Source organism: Puma concolor, unplaced genomic scaffold (assembly GCF_028749965.1).
Source record: "Puma concolor isolate L17-30 unplaced genomic scaffold, mPumCon1.1.hap2 unalloc_scaffold_26, whole genome shotgun sequence".
NCBI classification, from domain to species: domain Eukaryota; kingdom Metazoa; phylum Chordata; class Mammalia; order Carnivora; family Felidae; genus Puma; species Puma concolor.
This window is the reverse complement of record NW_028240232.1, coordinates 144844-166463: the sequence shown is the minus strand read 5'-3', so window position 1 is coordinate 166463 and position 21620 is coordinate 144844. Positions and strand designations below refer to the sequence as shown.

Genomic DNA, 21620 nt, shown 5'->3' with positions numbered 1-21620 from the left:
CATTCTGACTGAATACTGCCCGCGCCAGTCAGTTCGCAAAGTGACCTCATCTCCCAAGTACCACCACCCACAGGGATAAAGTAGGCCCAGACTCCCCCATCTGTTCAGTCTCACAGAGCTCAGGCTTGGCACACTATGGTGGCACCGGTGCTCACCAGTCATCTCACTGCAGCCCCCCCGCCCCAGGGTGCCCTCCATTGCTGTATACCCCATCCATACATCTCCCATCCCCACTGGTAGATGATGGCCTTTACAACTAGATGCATTCAGACTACTAACCGTGTTCAGGTCCATGTCTTAATACTTCATCAAGTAAAACATTAGCTGCATGAAAGTCATTGTTCATCAATAATGCCTTGAGGTCAGAGACATCAATCAGATCATTCTGGAGAATTTGAACAGTAACGAAGAGTAGCCGTGTAACTGAGAAAAAAAAAAAAAAAGAGCAAAAACATGCTTCAACAGCAGAAATAAGAGTACACTGTTCACTTTCACTTAATGGGCTTGAGTTGCATAAAAGAAGTTTACATGAAATTACTAGTAGTTTTAAAAACCATTGTGTATTATAATAGCTAGCAGTTACTGAACACTAAGTGCTGGAGACTCTTCTGAGTACTTCTACTTTACCTATTTAAGTCTATTATTACCTGTAATAATTCCAAGATAGGCATTATTATCCCCATTTTTCAGATGAAGGAATTGAGGTTAGTGAGAGTTAAAAAATTTTTTTTAATGTTTATTTATTTTTGAGAGAGAGAGAGAGACAGACAGACAGACAGACAGAGAGACAGACAGACAGACCATGAGCAGGGAAGGGTCAGAGAGAGACAAAGATGCAGAATCTGAAGCAGGCTCCGGGTTCTGAGCTGTCAGCAGAGACTCCAACGTGGGGCTCAAACTCACTAACCGCGAAATCATGACCTGAGCTGAAGTTGGGCGCTTAACCGACTGAGACACCCAGGCGCCCCGAGGTTTGTGAGATTAAGTGATTTACTGAAGAATATACTGGTATTAAGTGACAGGGCCAGGATTCAAATCCAGGCACGATATTTCCAAAGCCCATGCTCTTAACTACTGTGCCTTTCAGGTAGACATATGTAACTGGTCAACCATTATGCCTACAGCTACATAATACTTCATATGTGGACCCTGAAATAATTGTGAAGCATTACAAAGAAGTTTACATCAAAACTTTATTGCCTTATTTCACTTAAAGTTATGTTACAGAGACAAAATAAGAAGAAGAAGGTGCTGTTTCTGTAAGTCGTGCTCTTTATATTTATCTTATAGCCCCACAAATGTTGACAGCCTTGGTCACTTTCCAATGCCTTCAAACAGTTGTGGTTGTTGATGCTGTTTAATTTAGTCCACATTTTACTAGTTGTTCTCAGCAGGAGGGTTGGTTTCACATAAGCTACTCCATCATAGTCAGAAGTAGAACCAGGTAACTCAAGCTTTATCGGTAAATTTGATGCCCTGCTCTGGTTGAAAATTACTGTTTAGGTTATTACTTTACTACAAAGCTATAGTGATTAAGACCATGTGGCATAAGAATAAATAAAAATCAGTGGAATGGAACTGGAAGTCTAGAAATAAATCCATACATTTCTGATCAATTGATTTTTTACAAGGATGGCAAAACCATTTATTTAAGGGGGAAAAGAATGATCTTGTCAACAAACGATGCTGGGGTAACTGGCTATCTGCATGCAAAAGAATTAGAGTGGACTCCCATCTCACACCACATACAGACATTAACTCAAAATGAATCAAAGATTGAAATTAAAAGGCTAAAACTATAAAATTCTTAGAAGAAAACATTAGTATAAATCTTAATGATCTTGGATTATGTTTAGACATGATATCAAAAGAAGTGACAAAAGAAAATATAAACTGGATTTCACCCAATTTAAAAACGTTTGTGCTTCAAAGGACACCACCAAGAAAGAGAAAAGACCCATAAAATTGGAGAAAAGATTTGCAAATCATCTATCTGATAAAGCTACAGTATCCAGGATATAAGAACCCTAGCAACTTGACAAATAACCCGATTTTAAGATAAGCAAGGGATACATATCTCTAAATGGCCAGTAAACACATGTAAAGATGTTCAAAGTTATTAGCCATCAGGGAAATGCAAAACAAAACCACGGTGAGATACTTGTGAGACTAGGCTAGAATAAAAAAGACGGACAATGTAACAAGTACTGACAAGGATTTAAAGAAATGTACAATGCTGTTGGGAATGTAAAATGGGGCAGCTGCTTTGGAAAACGTTCCAGCAGCTCCTCAAGTTGAATGTAAAGTTACCACGTGACCCAGCAGTTCCATTCCCAGGTAGGTACCTGAGAGACATGTAAATGTACGTCCACACAAAAACCTGTACTCAAAAAAATGTACACATGTTCATAGCAGCATTATTCTTAGTGGCCAAAAAAGGGAAACAACCCGAATGTCTATGAACTGATAACTGGCCAAAGAAAATGTGGTATAACCACAGAATATTATTCTACCACGAAAAGGAATAAAGTACTCATTTATGTTATGATACAGGTGAACCTTAAAAACAGTATGCTGGGGCGCCTGGGTGGCTCAGTCGGTTGAGCGGCCGACTTCAGCTCAGGTCATGATCTCATGGTTTCGTGGGTTCGAGCCCCACATTGTGCTGACAGCTCAGAGCGTGGAGCCTGCTTCGGATTCTGTGTCTCCCTCTCTCTCTGTCCCTCCCCCGCTCTCTCTCTCTCTCAAAAATAAACATTAAAAATTAAAAAAAAAAACAAAAAAAAAAAACCAGTATGCCAAATGAAAGAAGCCAGACACAAAAAGCCACGTATTCTAGTTATATGAATAACTAGAATAACGATTCTAGTTATATGATGTTCAAACATCAACACAGATAGAAAGCAGACTAGTGGTTGTCAGTGGCTGGGGAGAGCGGGGAAATAAGCACTACAGGGTACAGGGGTTTTTTTTGACGTGATGAAAATGTCCCAGAATTAGAGTGTGAAGGTTGCACAACTTTGTGGATATACCAAAAACCACTGAATTGAACACCTTAAAAGGATGAGATTTTATGGTATGTGATTTATATCTCAGTAAAAATGTACATTTGATAAATAATGCCATTGATTATAAAGGTGTTCTAATTTTAGAGATATTCAAACGTGAAGAAAAAAAGACATTTGTTTCCCCAAGGCATTTAGAAATCCATTGTTGGCAGGGGTGTCTGCATTTGTGGAGGGTTCTTCGGTAGGTGTTCTCTGTAGACATGGGGGTTTAGGGAAAGATGCTGGTGTTGAAATGGTTTCCCTAATTCCAAGGAGCACGAGAGGAACTTTGGGGACAAAGACCAAGCACTTGTCTTTATGCAGCAGGGGCAAAACGATGTGGTTAGGCCACAGAAATGACATGGTAGTAAGAATGATACAGGGATTAATGGCCCAAGCATTTAAAGAAACTAGCTAGATGAAGCTAAGATTTCTATAAGTGAAATCAGTGGCCAGTCCATTTGGGTAAACCTGAAAACTCCAAAGGCCTGACTTGAGACAGCACAGAGGGTAGTAGTGGTCCCTCACCCAATTTCCACACCTGATTTAATTCATAGATCCAGAACCCCTTGAGTGAAGAAAAATTTATCTCCTCTTGAGGAAGGACTTTATATTAACAGCAAAGGTATTTACTGTGTATCTTCTTCAACGCTGTTTTATTTCTTTTCCCTCCTTTATAACTTTGCCCCATTTTCACTTGTTTTTTTTTTATATCACATAAGCTGCTTGAAATCCTTTTTGAAACTATAGACACTACAAATTAAACACTTGAAATCCATTTAGTGATTTTTTTTAAATGTGATTTCATTATCTTTATTTTACAGTCACTTCTTTAAACTGGAAGTATTCACTTACCTATGGACTCTTTGAAAGGTGGACTTCCTTTAATTCTTTCAAAGAAATCTTTTAAATTCACCTCATTATCATCTGGAAATATCAAAATCAAGCATATTGTCATTAAAACCCTGATACTCAATCGGTACACAAAATAAAGGCTCTGACTAACAATACCTAAAATCTCATTCTACCTCATTTCTCTCTCAAATGGCTGAAACTATTTCAATGTAATTTTTCATACTTTCAGGAACCACACCCATTGATCAGTTAATGATATTAATAGTTCACTTTTTTTGACTTCTTACTCAAAAGTAAGAACTTAAAATAACTTTGAGTTCCTTATGTATATATACTAAGTATCCTTTTATGATGCTTCACATTTATTAACTAAAATATGCACAAGAATTCTATAACATGCTTGATATGCCTATCCTTAAAAGATGAAAGCAAAGAGAAATTAAATAACTTGTCTAGGTCACAAGAGCCAGAAAGTGCTCGAGGCTGTATTTGAACTAAGGCAGTCTAAGGCCAGAGGTGACAATGTTAACTATTGGGACACACACACACACACACACACACACACACACACACACACAGGAAATAAAATGCAGTAATGTAACCACAGCAGAAAATATAGGGCTATAACTACATTGAAAAGACTTTAACTTATAACAAAATGGCAAGCTGGGTAGCACAGGAACGATTACAAATTCCTAAAGATGCTGTATGAAATATTTTATTCTATAAATGCATTATCAAGTTGTATGAAAAGGAAATAATAAAACGTTAAGTGGGCACAGAGATCCAGAGGGGAAAACCAAGTGAATACTAAGCCTACAGCTATTTGGGGATACATATTAGATCCAAAAGCAGCAAGGTGCTTGATTTAAATGTTCATGCATATTCATAAAAGAAAACTTGGGTCCTGCTACACAGAGAGTTTGAATTTAGATACCAAATGAAACTGGGATGCTTAAAGAATTTCAATCCAGTGAAAGGGAGATTAAAATATTATATTCACTGGCCCATGTAAACACCAAGGTGACCTAAATCTTCCCAATTTTGAGAGGCAGTGGGTAAAAAAGATCACCTGTGAAAAATCTCCTGCATCTCATGTGGGCTTAGGGCCTAAATTTATACCACTCCCATGATATGAAAAACCCCAGGTCAAAACATAAAAATTGATTGAGGTCAATAATAATCTATGGCAAAAGCAATAACCAAACAATGCTGGGGAGGTACTCTTAAACCTAAGACATGCTCATGGGATTCCCATAGAAAAAACAAGCTGGTTAAGATAAACCCCAAATAAAAAGCCACCTAAAACTGGTAAAACTCACCAGCTTCTAGAAGTATTCCCACACGATTTGACACTTAAGAGTGGATGTAAATAGGAAAGGAGATCAAGTACACAATACATGAAGTCAAAGATGGAAAACAAAGATAAATATGTGACCACTTGGAAACAATGATCAAGACTAAATAATTATTCTTCTGAGATGTAATGAAACTTTGGGTATTTCCTTTGGTTAAAAAAGCAGAATGGGACAAGCAAAATAAAAGGTGAAAGTGGGTCTCCTCTGAAGAAAGACTGCAGATCAAAATGAAGCTGCTGATGTCATGTCTTTGTTTTATTACATAATGGTATTTTCCCACCCATGCTTACAAGAAATGAATGCTAATTATCTAAATTAGCATATGTAGAGTATGAACAGATAGATATGGTCAGTAAATAAATTAGCAGACTATTTTGGCTCTAATTTATATCAACCTAAGCCTCATCGCGACTGCCTTTAGCATTTTACCTCCATATAAAACACTCTAAAACTGGTTCCTATAAACAGGGAAAAATGAGCAGAATCTCAAGCCAAAAAAATGCTCACCACTGATGTCACAATATTTAAGGGCTTCACTGCCGTCCTCCGCAGCTAAATTAACATTCAAACTTTTCAGGGCATGCTCCAAGTTACGTATGCCAATATTGCCATTATCAACACTTGTCAAGATACAAGCAGCTTCTTTAAATGCTACAAAGATAAATAAATATATATAAGATACTATTATTTTAAAAAATGCAAAATAGTTTGTCCAGAGTCCACTATAGGTGAACTCTCAATTTAAGTATATATATTTAACTAAAATCTCTGCAGAAAAAAAGCAAAGTATTTTCTACTTGTAACTGACAACCTATTTATTTCAAGCAGCATTTAAAAAAATTAAGGGCGCCTAGGTGGCTCAGTCGGTTAGCCATCCAACTTCAGCTCAGGTCATGATCGCATGGTTCCTGGGTTTAAGCCCCGCATTGGGCTCTGGGCTAAAAACTCAGAGCCTAGAGCCTGCTTCAGATTCTGTGTCTCTCTCTCTGCCCCTCTTCCACTTGTTCTCTCTCTCTCTCTCTCTTAAAACTAAACATTTAAGAAAAGAAAAATTAAACCAAAAAATTATATGCAGAATTTGATGGGTTATCTGAATCCATTCATCCATTAAATACTGAATAAGCTGTGACCCTTTCTTAAATAATAGTAACGTCCTGTACATGTAGATCTAAAGACTTCTATCAACTGATGAAATAAACCAAAAAAAAAAAAAAAAAAAAGCTAAAATTTGAGATTAAAGCTCTTGATCTCCAGGGCCACTACCAGTCTATATTGTGCTTTTGTGTGAATTGAAAAAAGGCACCCCTCTCTATGTATCAATTACAAAGAGGCATACCTTCCTCTAGGTAGCTGCAATCTAGCATTGGTGGTCCCAGCCTGGAGAGCACAGTGGAATGTAGAATGCATTTCAGTCTCTACTTGTACCCTTTCAACCAGGCATCTCTGTGCAAGCACAACCCATGCAACCAAATGTAGTCCTGTTGATACCACACCAATTTAAAATATAAAACATGATCATTACTGGGAGTTTCAATTTTTTGTCAATACCATTTCTCACCCCATTTCTCTCTCAACCCCAAAATGAAGTTGTCGTGTATGTTTCCATAGTCCGAAAATCGTTGCATTATACTAACAGATCTAAACCTTCAGTTGGAAAGAATACCATAATACCATTTTAGACCTATATTCATTTTTACTAACATTTATTTTATAGCTACTAAAACCAACAATGAAAATTTCAGCCCTCTTAAAGAGTTTCCTTTAAATTCCTTGAAGACAGGGACTTTAGAATTTGTCTTGTCTATAAATAAAATTATAATACATTATATAGTTGGTACTATGAGAAAAATGTGTGCCAGATATGAGCACTGAGCACTCAGATATAAAGCACTGAGACAGTTCACCTAACCTATAACTCTGAAAAGTCTTATGGGTTGAGGAGTGATGTTTGAGCTGAGTTTGGGGGGAAAATGTGAATTTGTTTGACAGAAAATATACAGAAAGGAAACAGCACATGCAAATATATGGAACCAAAAGCACATGGAAGATATGGAACCAATTTAAATTATAATAAGTAATATGGCTACAGAATAAATACAAATGCAGAAGTGATGAGAGATGAGCTAATGAGATAAGAAGACAGATTTATTGTCATTCTTTAATTCCATAAATATTCACAATTATATAAGTCAATAATATAAAAGATTTGAAACAATGCCTAGCACAGTAAATATCATATAATATTAGCTATTAAATTAGCTATTAATAAGGGGCTTCTGAAAGCCAAAATTGTGCTAGGATCTGGAGAAACAATGCTAGGACTTCTGGCAAAATGGAAACATGGTTCTTGGCCCAATGATGCTTCCAGGCACGTAAGAAAAAGAATCATTAACCAAATAATCAAAAATATGACTAGAAAACAACCAGATTTTAACATGGGCAGAAGACCTAAATAGACCTTTTTCTGAAGAAGACATACAGATGGCCAACAGACACACGAAAAGATATTCATCACCAATCTCAGGGAAATGCAAATCACAACAACAATGAGATATCACCTTACACATGTCAGAATGACTAAAATCAAAAACATAAGAAGTAACAAGTGCTGGCGAGGACGTGGAGAAAAAGCAGCCCTTGTGCAATGTTGGTGGAATGTAAATTGGTACGGCTGATGTGGAAACAGTATGGAGGTTCCTCAAAAAGTAAAAACAGAAATACTATTTGACCCAACAATTCCACTACTGGGTATTTACCCAAAGAGAACAAAAACACTAATTCAAAAAGGTATATGCACCCCTATATGTTTATTGCAGCATTATTTACAATAGCCATGATATGGAAGTATCTCAACTATCTATCAATAGGTGAATGAATAAAGAGGTGGTATATTATGGAATTTGACACAACCATGGAAAAGAATGAGATTGTTTTTTTGCCATTTGCAACAACATGGATGGACCTAGAGGGTATTATACTAAGTGAAATATGTCAGACTGAGAAAGACAAACACCATATGATTGCACTCATAGGTGGAATCTAAAAAACAAATAAAAAAAAAAGAAAAGCAAAATCAGACCTAAAAATACAGGAACAAACTGATGGTGGCCAGAGAGAAGGGGGGATAATGGGTAAAATGGGTAAAGGGGAGTAGGAGATACGGGTTTCCAGGAATGTAATGACTATGTCATGGGAATAAAAGGCACAGGAAAGGGAATATAGTCAGTGATACTGTAATATTGTTGTATGGTGACAAATGGCTATGTTTGTGGTGAGCATAGCAAAATGTATAATCACTACACCTGAAACGAATATAACATTGTGTGTCCACCGTACTCAAATAAAAAAATTTAATGAGAAATTATATTATTTTGGTCTTAATGAATTAAGATAATTCAAAGTTCTCTAATATTTTTGCTACTTTTTTTCCTAAGTAAGCTCTACACCCAACATGGGGCTTGAACTCATGACCCTGAGGTCAAGAGTTGCATGTTCTACCAACTGAACCAGTCAGATGCTCCTACTTTTGTCACTTTATAAGCTAAAATATATTGAGCATTTCTAGTGTCATTTAAAAAAATATTAATGGGTATTTATAGTATGAAGTAAATGCTATGAAAAAGACATAGTTTAATGAAAGCTTATAATAAAAGAAGCTGACCTCGACTACCAGATAATGACAGGCTCCCTAGAGGAAATTGACATTCATTCAATTTTTTTTTTTAATGTCTATTTTTGAGACAGAGAAGGAGACACAGAATCTGAAGCAGGCTCCATGCTCTGAGCTGTCAGCACGAAGCTCAGCACAGAGCTCAAACTCACAGACTACGACATCATGACCTGAGCCAAAGTGAGACACTTAACCAACTGAGTCACCCAGGCACCCCATCACTCATTTGAAAGATGAGTAAACATTAACTAGGCAAAGAGTGTCAGGGAAACCTATTCCAGGGAACAAAATACGCAAAAGCTTTGTAGTTGGATTTCGAAGGAAATGAAAGAAAATGCAGAAAGCAAGGGTAATGGTACAAAATTATACCAGAGAGCTAGGACATGCAGGATTTTGATCTTTAACAACAATGGAAAATGTTTAAAGAGTTGAAAATAGGGGGACATCACACAATCAGATTACTTTTTTGAAAAAAAACAATTACTCTGGCTGGAGTGGGACGAATGGACTAGGAATCCATTGGCACCTGGCAATGATCCTAAAAAATAACTCTTTCATAGGGAATGCTTTCTTGTATACATATATAAAGTCCTTACCATCTGCTGTTGGTAGTTTCAGATTTGAAGACAAAGCCTCTTTCCTAAAGTCTGCAAATTTAAATAGAGAGATTAGGCCATAAGGAACAGCATAATGATTTTACCCAGTTTGGAAGAAAACCAATGGATAAATTACATACTTCATTTCTCAATAACATTTAGCATTGACCATTCCCTTCTTCTCAAAATCCTCCACTAGCTTCCAGAATAACGTTCTCTACTCATCTTCCTCTTACTTCTTAGACTCCATGGATTCGTCAAGCTCCACCAAGCTTCTTAAATGTGGCTGAGATTCTAATGTTACAAATGCTTCCTTTATCCCTAAGAGAACAGCTTAATCCCCAGGCTCATATATTCAATAACATGTTTAATTATTAGTCTGAATTGTCCTTCTTTAGTCCTGCCTGTCTGTCTGTCTGTCTGTCTATCTATCTATCTATCTATCTATCTATCTATCTATCTATCTATCTATGTAATTCTGGAGCTTTTCCTAAGGACAAGGTGCAGTGATACCCTTCATCCTATACATTTTCTACAAAAATGCAAATTGATACAGAGATCTATTTGAGGGACAAGTGACAGAAACAAAATATGTCCATTTGCATAGATGGACCACATTGCAGTTAGAGAGCAGTTTAGAATAACTCACAACTAGTACAGGTATTACCTTGAAGCAAAAGGGGGTTAGAATCAAGATACATTATATTTACATTAGTTTTTAAAATGTGATCTAAGCAGGATTAAAAAAAATATAACTAACCTATTAAAAAGTACTTTCAAAATAGTAGGTTTGGCAATTTTACAAGATAACTCTAAAACAGAATTTCTCAACCTGAGCAAAATTACATTTGGGGCCAGCTAATTATGTGGGGGAGTGCTGTCCTCTACATTATAGGGTGGTTAGCAGCATCCCTCACCTCTACTCACCAGATCCCAGCACTCCTCCCCCATCAGTTTTGACAATCTAAACTGTCTTTGCATATTGCCAGTTTTTCCCTGAGACACAGATCTGATCTCATTTTTTAGCTGAAGTTAAATTTAAAGGCAGGAGATGGCTTTCCAAGTATTGATAAAATCCATCTGGGTATATCCCAGATAAGAATATGGATGGATCAGGTAAATTCTTTGTAAATAGAGCAAATAGCCAGATCAACACTTACACAGAATGTTATATAGACCAACGGTTTAATTGTTCAACAATAACTTGTATTTTTCAAAGAGCCTTTCACCTAAAAGAAAAAGAAAGCTAGACAACTATTAGGACCTCTCTAAAATTCATAAAAGGAAAGGGATTAACTTTGAAATAAAATTACTCTAGAAAGAAACATTTTATTTTTTTTTTAATTTTTTTTTTCAACGTTTATTTATTTTTGGGACAGAGAGAGACAGAGCATGAACGGGGGAGGGGCAGAGAGAGAGGGAGACACAGAATCGGAAACAGGCTCCAGGCTCTGAGCCATCAGCCCAGAGCCCGACGCGGGGCTCGAACTCCCGGACCGCGAGATCGTGACCTGGCTGAAGTCGGACGCTTAAACGACTGCGCCACCCAGGCGCCCCGAAAGAAACATTTTAAAGCCATATGACAATATATATAAATACTTTCAGACCAAGTTTACAATGCAGTCCAAGAGATCATCCAGGAATTTGATATTGTAATAACTAAACCTCCGTGAATATAGAATATAAGATAGATCTCTAAATCTGATCTGTAGTAAATTGCATTTCAATACATTTACAGTAGGATTTAGGAACTAAGTATTAAGATTTAATTAATTAAGTATTTGGTAAAATATTTTAAAACCTTGGATAAAATTTTAGAAGAAATTTTTATTACAAGTTACTGGTTATCTGCTCAATCAACTCACCGTCGAGCAAGGAATCATCCAGCATTTCTTGAAAACTATTATCAGTGAAATAAATTCTATTGGTGTTTCCAAGTACATCTGCATAGTTGTCCTTGCCAGACTGATCACTTTCCTCCATACATTCCAATGTACCGATGATGTCATTCAATGCTACAAACACAGAGAATATACATGCAACATGTAATTCAGTCCACGGATCTAAATTTTTGGAACATAACAGTAAAACTGATGGATTCTTCCAGTTTTGCACTGTCCAAAATGGCAGCCACTACCCACATGTGGCCATTTAAAAAGGTAGAGCAATCCATTCTCCACTATAGTTTTCTATAGTCCCTTATCTTTATTCTTAAGATTATTTTGTTAAAACTCCGGGTTCTGCGTGGGCTATTCCTTTATGAACAAAAAAGTATGCCAAAGTTTCTCTAGTCATTCTATTAACGAGCTCACCATTTCATAAAAAATACCCTCCATTCGTCACAACTGCTCCCAAACTCCAATCCTTCCCTTTCTACTTTCTTTCCCTACACCCCTTGCTCCTGTCAGCTCACTTTACCCAATTTAGAGAATCAGCAAAGCCTATTATGTTTAGCATGATAATATCAAACATCTGAACTAGGAAATCCATGACTGACCACCCCCCCCCCTTAAAACAAACAAACAAACAAAAACCTCTTCACATTTCTAAAGTACATGTCTAAAAAAATAATCTTTCAGAATTCATTAAGAGAAATATATAATAAATTCCTTTAAAATTAGCTAATTTATGTGAAAGTATAATTTAATATATTATGTTGTTCCATGAGTTAGTCATTAGTCATTGGTAAGAAGTTTCAAAAATAGGCCATGTGAGGAATGGTTGAAGGGAAATCTGAGTCCAGAGAAAAGACGATTCAACGTAAAAGAAAGAAAATATAAGAGCTCTCCTCCCATCCCTGGAGGGCTACTGACAGGGGGAAGAGTCCAAATGTTAAGTTTGGGAATGGAATTATAAGGCAGGATTTCCATCAAATATGTGAAACAATTGACTCGTTCTACAGCTGTCCAAAAATTACGGAATGGGCTGCTTCAAAAAGTCATAAGGATTTCCAAGACAAACAGTAGGATCAGTGTACATTACGATTAGCCTGTCCCTGAAACCCACTAATGTGGTTTTTAAAAAATTTTTTTTTTAATGTTTATTTCTGAGACAGAGAGAGACAGAGCATGAGTGGGGGAGGGGCAGAGAGAGAGGGAGACCCAGAATCTGAAGCAGGCTCCAGGCTCTGAGCTGTCAGCACAGAGCCGGACGCAGGGCTCGAACTCACAGACCGCGAGATCATGACCTGAGCCAAAGTTGGACGCTCAACCGACTGAGCCACCCAGGCACCCCTAATGTGGTTTTTAAATAAACATGTAGGGGCGCCTGGGTGGCGCAGTCGGTTGAGCGTCCGACTTCAGCCAGGTCACGATCTCGCGGTCCGTGAGTTCGAGCCCCGCGTCGGGCTCTGGGCTGATGGCTCAGAGCCTGGAGCCTGTTTCCGATTCTGGGTCTCCCTCTCTCTCTGCCCCTCCCCCGTTCATGCTCTGTCTCTCTCTGTCCCAAAAATAAATAAACGTTGAAAAAAAAAATTTAAAAATCTGAAAAGTATCTATCTACTTCTTTACACCCAGAAATGACTCCGCTTCCGTTTTCCTAAACATATACCTATGTTGTTATTCTTCTCCTGACAGCGCTCATTGACCAAATAGTCATTTGAATGTCATTCAAATAAATTACCAGTGATAATTAAGTTTTAAACTTATTTTCCCAATAGAAAAGTACACAAACTCCCTGAGTATGATCTCCATTGGTTTTAGGTCTATGATTTTAACTTTTAAGCAAAAATGGAAGTGGTAGGAAATACCCATGGTACCAAAATGCACATGGTCACTGTTGTATGTTAACAAAATCCAAAGAAAGGAACATGAGGAATGTCTACTAAAGGAAAAGGTAGAAGATTTCTGAGAAATTCTATAATATATAAGCCTCTACATAGCGTAGAGTCCTAAGTCTGAGGCTAAAAATGGTACAGAAAATTTTCATATCTGAAAAACTGTAAAGCTAGTATCTGACTTTACATAAAGTCCAGAACAAAACACACACACACACACACACACACACACACACACACACACACAAATAACAACAAAAAAAGGGATTTAAAATAGGTTTACACAGGCCCCATCCCAGAAAAAGGCTTTTTTCTTTCATCATGGATGCTGCCAACTTTTAATCAAAATCAAGTTTTGCCTGCCTTAAAACAGATCAATGCCAACATCGTAAGCAGAAATTAACAGAACTAGAAATTCTAAAAAACAAAACACAAAGACATCCATTCAATAAATGTAAATTGAACAGTCACAAATAATTTACTAGTTACCTTTTAACACGGAGGCATCACGAATATCCTTTACCACTTGTCCAAATTCTTCTATCTGTACTTCATCATCTTCTGCAAGAAAAACATTTTTTTAAGTTTATTTATTTATTTTGGGGGGGGGAGGGGAAGAGAGAGAGGGAGAGAGAGAATCCCAAGCAGGCTCCATCCTGTCAGCACAGAGCCAGACAAGGGGCTCGAGTCCACGACTGTGAGATCATGACCTGAGCTGAAATCAAGAGTTGGACGCTTAACTGATTGAGCCATTCAGGCACACCCGCCCCCCCATCTTTTTCCTTTTTTAACATACACCATGGTCAAAAAGAGGATCCTAGGTCAGGAATGCTTACGTTCTTTCTCACGTTTCTAAAGCTCTGTTGAAATACTTAAGCAGTTCACTTGGTCATTTCCCCCACTTTATTCAGAGAAACTCAACTTTTATGATTTATATATTGAGGGACTCTGTAAGATTTCATTTAGAAGAAAAGGATTCTACTGCTTTACCAGCACCACATATAAATACAAAACCAAAAATAACAAGGTTCAAAACTTTGCAAACCACTGCATTAAAATAAGAATTAAATCACGTTGTACTGAAGGTCCAATAAAAGGTCTCAGTAAAAGAGAGGGAAAAAAATCGCTATTATCAGGTAGTATCATATTTTCATCAACCCTCCTCATCTCAAATATGTTAATAAACAAAACAACCAACACACTTAAAGTCCAAAATTACCAGTCTCACTTAAACAGGAGCTTAATGAAGAAAAAGGGGTAGGTAATCCTCACAGGGAAAGACAGTTCTTTGACAAAGACCATAGACAGCATGCTCTTGTTACTAGGCTAGTTTTGCATAAACATTTCACATAAAAGAGTATAATAGTACATTTGTAACTTCAAGGTATGAAAAATACGAAGGAGTGGAAATGTTCACCTGTGGTTGTGTACTACCTGTCTCCTACATGCAGAACATCAGCAGCAAATGATAGTCTTATTTGAAAAACTGTAGAGGCGCCTGGGTGGCTCAGTTGGTTAAGCGTCCGACTTCGGCTCAGGCCAAGATCTCATGGTTCATGAGTTTGAGGCCCGCAACGGGCTCTGTGCTGACAGCCCAGACCCTGGAACCTGCTTCTCATTCTGTGTTTCCCTCTCTCTCTGCCCCTCCCCCCGCTCCTGCTCTGTCTCTCTCTGTCTCTCTCTCTCTCAGAAATAAATGCTAAAAAAAAATTTTTTTTTTAATTTTTTTTTCAACGTTTTTATTTATTTTTGGGACAGAGAGAGACAGAGCATGAACGGGGGAGGGGCAGAGAGAGAGGGAGACACAGAATCGGAAACAGGCTCCAGGCTCCGAGCCATCAGCCCAGAGCCTGACGCGGGGCTCGAACTCCCGGACCGCGAGATCGTGACCTGGCTGAAGTCGGACGCTTAACCGACTGCGCCACCCAGGCGCCCCTAAAAAAATTTTTTTAAGAAAAATTATAGTCCACGGTCTTTGTTTTACTTTGTAAACTCATTTTTGTTTTGTTTGAATCTTTTTTTACTTGCTAACTTAGTAGTGGTGGTGGCCACCACGAAGTCTATTTTACAGTATGGATATCTGAAGTCATGTTAATAAAAAAACGGGAAACTGGGGCGCCTGGGTGGCGCAGTCGGTTAAGCGTCCGACTTCAGCCAGGTCACGATCTCACGGTCCGTGAGTTCGAGCCCCGCGTCAGGCTCTGGGCTGATGGCTCGGAGCCTGGAGCCTGTTTCTGATTCTGTGTCTCCCTCTCTCTCTGCCCCTCCCCCGTTCATGCTCTGTCTCTCTCTGTCCCAAAAATAAATAAACGTTGAAAAAAAAAAAAATCAAAAAAAAACGGGAATAGATCTCTTCACATTTCCTAACAGTCCCCTCTGTGTTCACGGGGACATGCCATTTTCCGGTTGCATGTTACACAACTTGAAGGTAGTCAATGCATATGTGATCAATTTAGAGTAACAATAAATTAGATATTAACATTTTTTCTGTTGGACAACCAAACAATCTGAGGTTTCTTTATATGTTCTAAGTGTATATATTGGCATATCAACCAAGTACAAGATACAAGGGAAAAAAAAGATTGACAAAAGGCAGACCGACAGTCTTATATATCTTTTAATTGTAATATTGGAATACTTACCATCCACTGTTGTTAGTTTCAGTGCAGCTAGGAATTCATTTTTTTTCAAGTTACTATTCAAGTTAGACAGAGTGGTCCACAGGTGAGAAATATTCATCTTCCCTTTGCTGAGATTATGGAGGTTTTCAATAGCATCAGGCAATACTGAAAGGTAGATCACACACAAGTTTTACAACACCCTTGTCCAAGAAGTTAATACAGTTAAACTATTACCTGGAACAGTCAGGAACTAAGGTTTTTATGGCTAAGAAGAATAACAAATATGTTATAAATGATTGCCAATTTTCAAACATTAAAACACAATAAAATATTTAACACCAAAATTAGTGTTTCTTTGAGGATTCTGAAATATTTCAAGAACTTATAGTGACCCTCTGCTGAATAACCAATATAAAGAGTCGTTTTCATTGACTTACAGATTTACAGAAGTCTGAGTTCATAAACAACTCCAACTGATTAAACCATGAATTAAACCATGAAACCAAAATAGCTTTTGCTCTACATCTCCCCCGAACATTGTTCCCTGGATCTTACTTTCTCTTCAATCTACTACTGCAGCCCATGGAAAGAAATTTTGTGGGGTTTTTTGTTTTGTTTTTGTTTTGTTTTTAATTCCAATGGAAAACCTTCGGAAGGTTTAAGGGGCAGGGAGTGAAATTATCTCATTACCAATGTGTAAAAAGATCACTCTACTACTGTATAGAGAATAGACTCTCTGGAAGATCAAGCAGTTAGGAAGCTAGTTCAGAGAAAAAGATGACAGTGGCTTCAGCAAGGGTAACAGTGATGAGAACGGAAGTGGACAAACATAGGATGTGTTTGGAGAATAAAACTGAAAGTATTTAAAAAAATTTTTTTTAAGTTTGTTTAAGATTTTATTTTTAAGCAATCTCTACACCTGATTGTGGGGCTCAAACTTACAACCCAGAGATTAAAAGTCACTCGCTTTATCAACTGCACCAGCCAGGTGCCCCAAGACTGAGAGTATGTAGTGATGAATTGAATGAGAAGCTGGGGCCATGAAGAACTCCTAGGTTTAGAACTTAGAAGCTGAGTGGACAGTGGTGTCGAAAACTGAGGTAAGAGAGCCTAGGGAAAGAATAAGATCGATGGACAGCAAGAATTCTTTTTTATACATATTAAGTATGAGATACATGGGGAGTCAAAAGAACAGCAATATTATTTAAAGCAATAAGATGATTCGGGAAGAGGCTTAGAGAATGGGACTCAGAATGGATCCTGGGATCATGCTAATATGAAAGCCAGTCAGAAAAGAAGGAGCCAGCAAACAAGACCAAAAAAGAGCTAGGTCTACAATGGAATATTATTCAGTTATGAGAAAGAAGGAAATCCTGACATTAGGGACAAAAGAGTGACAAGCACTATGCTTGGTCAGATAAATCAGAGAAAGACAAATACTATAAGGTCTCACAGCTGAGAAAGCAGAACTCAGAAACAGAGTAGAATGGTGGTTACCAGGAAATTGGGAAGAGGCTGGTCAAGGGTACTAATTTACAATTAGAAGATGAATAAGTTCTGGGCTTCTAAGGCACAGCATTGTGATTATAGTTAGCAATACTATATTATATACTTGAATGTTGCTAAGAGAATAAATCTTGGTGTTCTCACCACAAAAATAGAAATGATCATTATGTGATGTGATGATGCTGTTAGTTAACACTATGGTGGTCATCGTATTGCAATATATAAGTGTATCAAATCAACACTTTGTACACCTTAAATTCACACAATGTTATATGCCAATTATATCTCAATTTTAAAGAAAAAAGAGGAAAAGCCAATAAGGTGGGGAAAAAATGAGATGACAATGTCACAGAAAACATAAGGAGAAGAATTTTGAAGAATAAACATATTAAATTAAAAATAATAATGGTATGGGGCGCCTGGGTGGCGCAGTCGGTTAAGCGCCCGACTTCAGCCAGGTCACGATCTCGCGGTCCGTGAGTTCGAGCCCCGCGTCGGGCTCTGGGCTGATGGCTCAGAGCCTGGAGCCTGTTTCCGATTCTGTGTCTCCCTCTCTCTCTGCCCCTCCCCCGTTCATGCTCTGTCTCTCTCTGTCCCAAAAATAAATAAACGTTGAAAAAAAATTTTTTTAATAAAAAAAAAATAATAATGGTTGAATCATTATGCTGCACACCTGAAACTAATGTAATACTGTATGTTAATTATACTTGAGTTAAAAAAAACTACTAGAGGTAAACAAGATGAAAACAGAAAATTGGCAAATGGAGTTAACAAAGTGAGATTTAACTTTTGTAAAAAGCTAAGGTGGAATGTCAAGGTCAAAAACCTGAATGAGTGGGGTTTTTTAAGTTTATTTTATTTCTATTTTGAGAGAGACAGAGAGAATGAGAGCAGGGAAGGGACAGAGAGACAGTGAGAGAGAGAGAATCCCAAGCAGGCTCCATGCTGTCAGTCAGCACAGAGGCCAACATAGGGCTTGAACCCACAAAACTGTGAGACCATGACCCGAGCCAAAATCGAGAGTTGGATGCTCAACCAACAGAGCCACCAAAGCACCCCATGAATGAGTGTTTTTATTTTTTATTTTTGAATGTTTATTTTTGAGAGAGAGAGAGAGAGAGACAGAGCATGAGCTGGTGAGGGACAGAGAGAAAGAGGGAGACACAGAATCTGAAGCAGGTTCCAGGCTCTGAGCTGTCAGCACAGAGCCTGACACAGGGCTCAAACGGCTCAAACAGCACAGAGCCTGACACAGGGCTCATGAACAGCATGATCATGACCTGAGGCAAAGTCGAACGCTTAGCCGACTGAGCCACCCAGGTGCCCCCTATAAGGAGAGAACTGGCAATATAGAATGACGATAGCCAGATTCCCCTTCAATTTCCAATGCAAAACACACTCTATACTGAGTTAAAATATCAATAAAAATAATATTTGGTGATGAACTGAATCAGAGAAGTGGAAGTGGTGGAGCTAGGGCCATAAGGAAAAAAAAAGACCAAGAATGACTCCTAACTTTTCAGCCTAAACAACTGAATGCTAAGCTCAATAGAAACGGAAATCACCAGATGCCAGAAGTGAGGAAGAATTATCGTGTGTGTGCCTGAGCTGACGCCATGGCAGTCAGATGGTATAACGCATAAGTAGAGAACATAAGCTCTGAGTTGCTTTTTTTTTTTTTTGTAATTAATTCATTTATTTTGAGTGAGAGAGAGAGAGAGAGAGCATGTGGAAGGGGCAGAGAGAGGGAATCCCAAGCAGGCTTCTCACCATTGCATGGAGCCTGATGCAGGGCTTGAGCTCACAAACTGTGAAATCATGACCTGAGCCGAGATCAACAGTCAGATGCTTAACTGACTGAGCCACCGAGGCGCCCCATGAGTTGCCTTTTTTTTTTTGAGAGATAGAGTGTGTGCATATGGGAGAGGGGCAGAGAGAGAGAGAGAGAGACAGAATGCTTTTTTTTAAAAATATAACTTATTGTCAAGTTAGCTAACATACAGTGTGCTCTTGGCTTTAAGAGTAGATTTCCATGATTCATCGCTTACATACAACACCCAGTACTCATCCCAACAAGTACCCTCCTCAATGCCCATCACCCATTTTCCCCTCCCCCACAGTCTCCCCATCAATCCTCAGTCTGTTCTCTGTATTCAGAAGTCTCTTATGGTTTGCCTTCCTCCCTCTTTGTTTGAAACTATTTTTTCCTCTTCCCTTCCCTCATGGTCTTCGGTTAAGTTTCTCAAATTCTACATATGAGTGAAAACATGATATCTCTCTTGCTCTGACTTATTTCACTTAACATAATACCCTCCAGTTCCATCCATGTTGTTGCAAATGGCAAGATTTCATTCTTTCTCATTGCCGGTAGTATTCTGGTATGTGTCTGTGTGTGTGTGTGTGTGTGTGTGTGTGTGTGTGTATCACATCTTTTTTATCCATTCATCAGTGGATGGACATTGGCTCTTTCCATAATGTGGCTATTGTTGATAGTGCTATTATAAACATTGGGGTACATGTGCCCCTATGAATCAGCACTCCTGTATCCTTTGGATAAATTCCTAGTAGTGCTATTGCTGGGTTGTAGGGTAATCCTATTTTTAATTTCTTGAGGAACCTCTACACTGTTTTCCAGAGAGGCTGCACCAGTTTGCACTCCCACCAAAAGTGCAAGAGGGCTCCCATTTCTCCACATCCTCACCAACATCTGTTGTTTCCTGAGTTGTTAATTTTAGCCACTCTGACCTGTGTGAGGTGGTATCTCAGTGTGGTTTTGATTTGTATTTCCCTAATGATGAGCGATGTTGAGCATCTTTTCATGTGTCTGCTGGCCATCTGGATGTCTTCTTTGGAAAAGCGTCTGCTCACGTCATCTGTCCGTTTCTTCACTGGTTTGTTTGTCGGGTGTTGAGCTTGGTAAGTTCTTTATAGACTTTGGATACTAGCCCTTTATCTGACATGTCATTTGTAAATATCTTCTTCCATTCGATCAGTTACCTTTTAGTTTTGTTGATTGTTTCCTTTGCTGTGCAGAAACTTTTTATCTTGATGAGGTCCCAATAGTTCATTTTTGCTTTTATCTCCCTTGCCTTCAGAGACGTATCAAGTAAGAAGTTGCTGTGGCTGAGGTCAAAGAGGTTGTTGACTGTTTTCCCCTCTAGGGTTTTGATGGTTTCCTGTCTCACATTTAGGCCCTTCGTCCACTGTGAGTTTATTTTTGTGTATGGTGTGAGAGAGTGGTCCAGTTTCCTTCTTCTGCATGTTACTGTACAGTTCTTCCAGCACCATTTGCTAAAGAGACTTTCTTTTTTTCCTTGGATACTCTTCCCTGCTTCATCAAAGATTAGTTGGCCATACATTTGTGGGTCCAGTTCTGGGTTCTGTATTCTATTCCACTGGTCTATGTGCCTATTTTTGTGCCAATACCATACTGTCTTGATGATTACAGCTTTGTAGTAGAGGCTGAAGTCTGGGATTGTGATGCTTCCTACTTTGGTTTTCCTGTTCAACATTACTTTGGCTATTCGGGGTCTTGTGTGGTTCCCTACAAATTGAAAGATTGTTTGTTCTAGCTCTGAGAAGAATGCTGGTGCAATTTTGAGTGGGATTACACTGAATGTGTAGATTGCTTTGGGTACTATCCACATTTTAACAATATTTTTTCTTCCAATCCATGAGCCTGGAATGCCTTTCCATTCTTTGTGTCTTCTTCAATTTCTTTCATAAGTTTTCTACAGTTTTCAGCATACAGATCTTTTACCTCTTTGGTTAAACTTATTCCTAGGTATTTTATGGTTCTTGATACAATTGTAAATGGGATCGATTCTTTGATTTCTCTTACTATTGCTTCATTCTTGCTGTATAGAAATGCAACCAATTTCTGTACATAGGTTTTATATCCTGCAACTTTGCTGAATTCATGTATCAGTTCTAGAAGTTTTTTGGTGGAGTCTTTTGAGTTTTCCATGTAGAGTATCATGTCATCTGCAAAAAATGAAAGTTTGACTTCTTTGCCAATTTGGATGCCTTTTATTTCCTTTTGTTGTCTGATTGCTGAGGCTAGGACTTCCCACACTATATTAAACAACAGTGGTGAGAGTAGACATCCCTGTTGTATTCCTGATCTCAGGGGGTAAACTCTCAGTTTTTCCCCATTGAGGATGATATTAGCTTGGGCTTTTCATATGTAGAT

At 38.2% G+C, this 21620-nt stretch overlaps 1 protein-coding gene across 1 annotated transcript in view; it reads right to left on the bottom strand.

Annotated features, from left to right (window-relative positions):
* LOC147571463 (EF-hand calcium-binding domain-containing protein 13-like) overlaps positions 1 to 21620 on the bottom strand; it is a 134212-nt gene that overhangs the window by 56102 nt on the left and 56490 nt on the right. Inside the window, 5 exon segments of the mRNA XM_086696352.1 lie at positions 305 to 423; positions 3903 to 3974; positions 5768 to 5911; positions 13791 to 13862; positions 15944 to 16087. Coding sequence (XP_086552478.1) covers positions 305 to 423; positions 3903 to 3974; positions 5768 to 5911; positions 13791 to 13862; positions 15944 to 16087 — 551 coding nt within the window.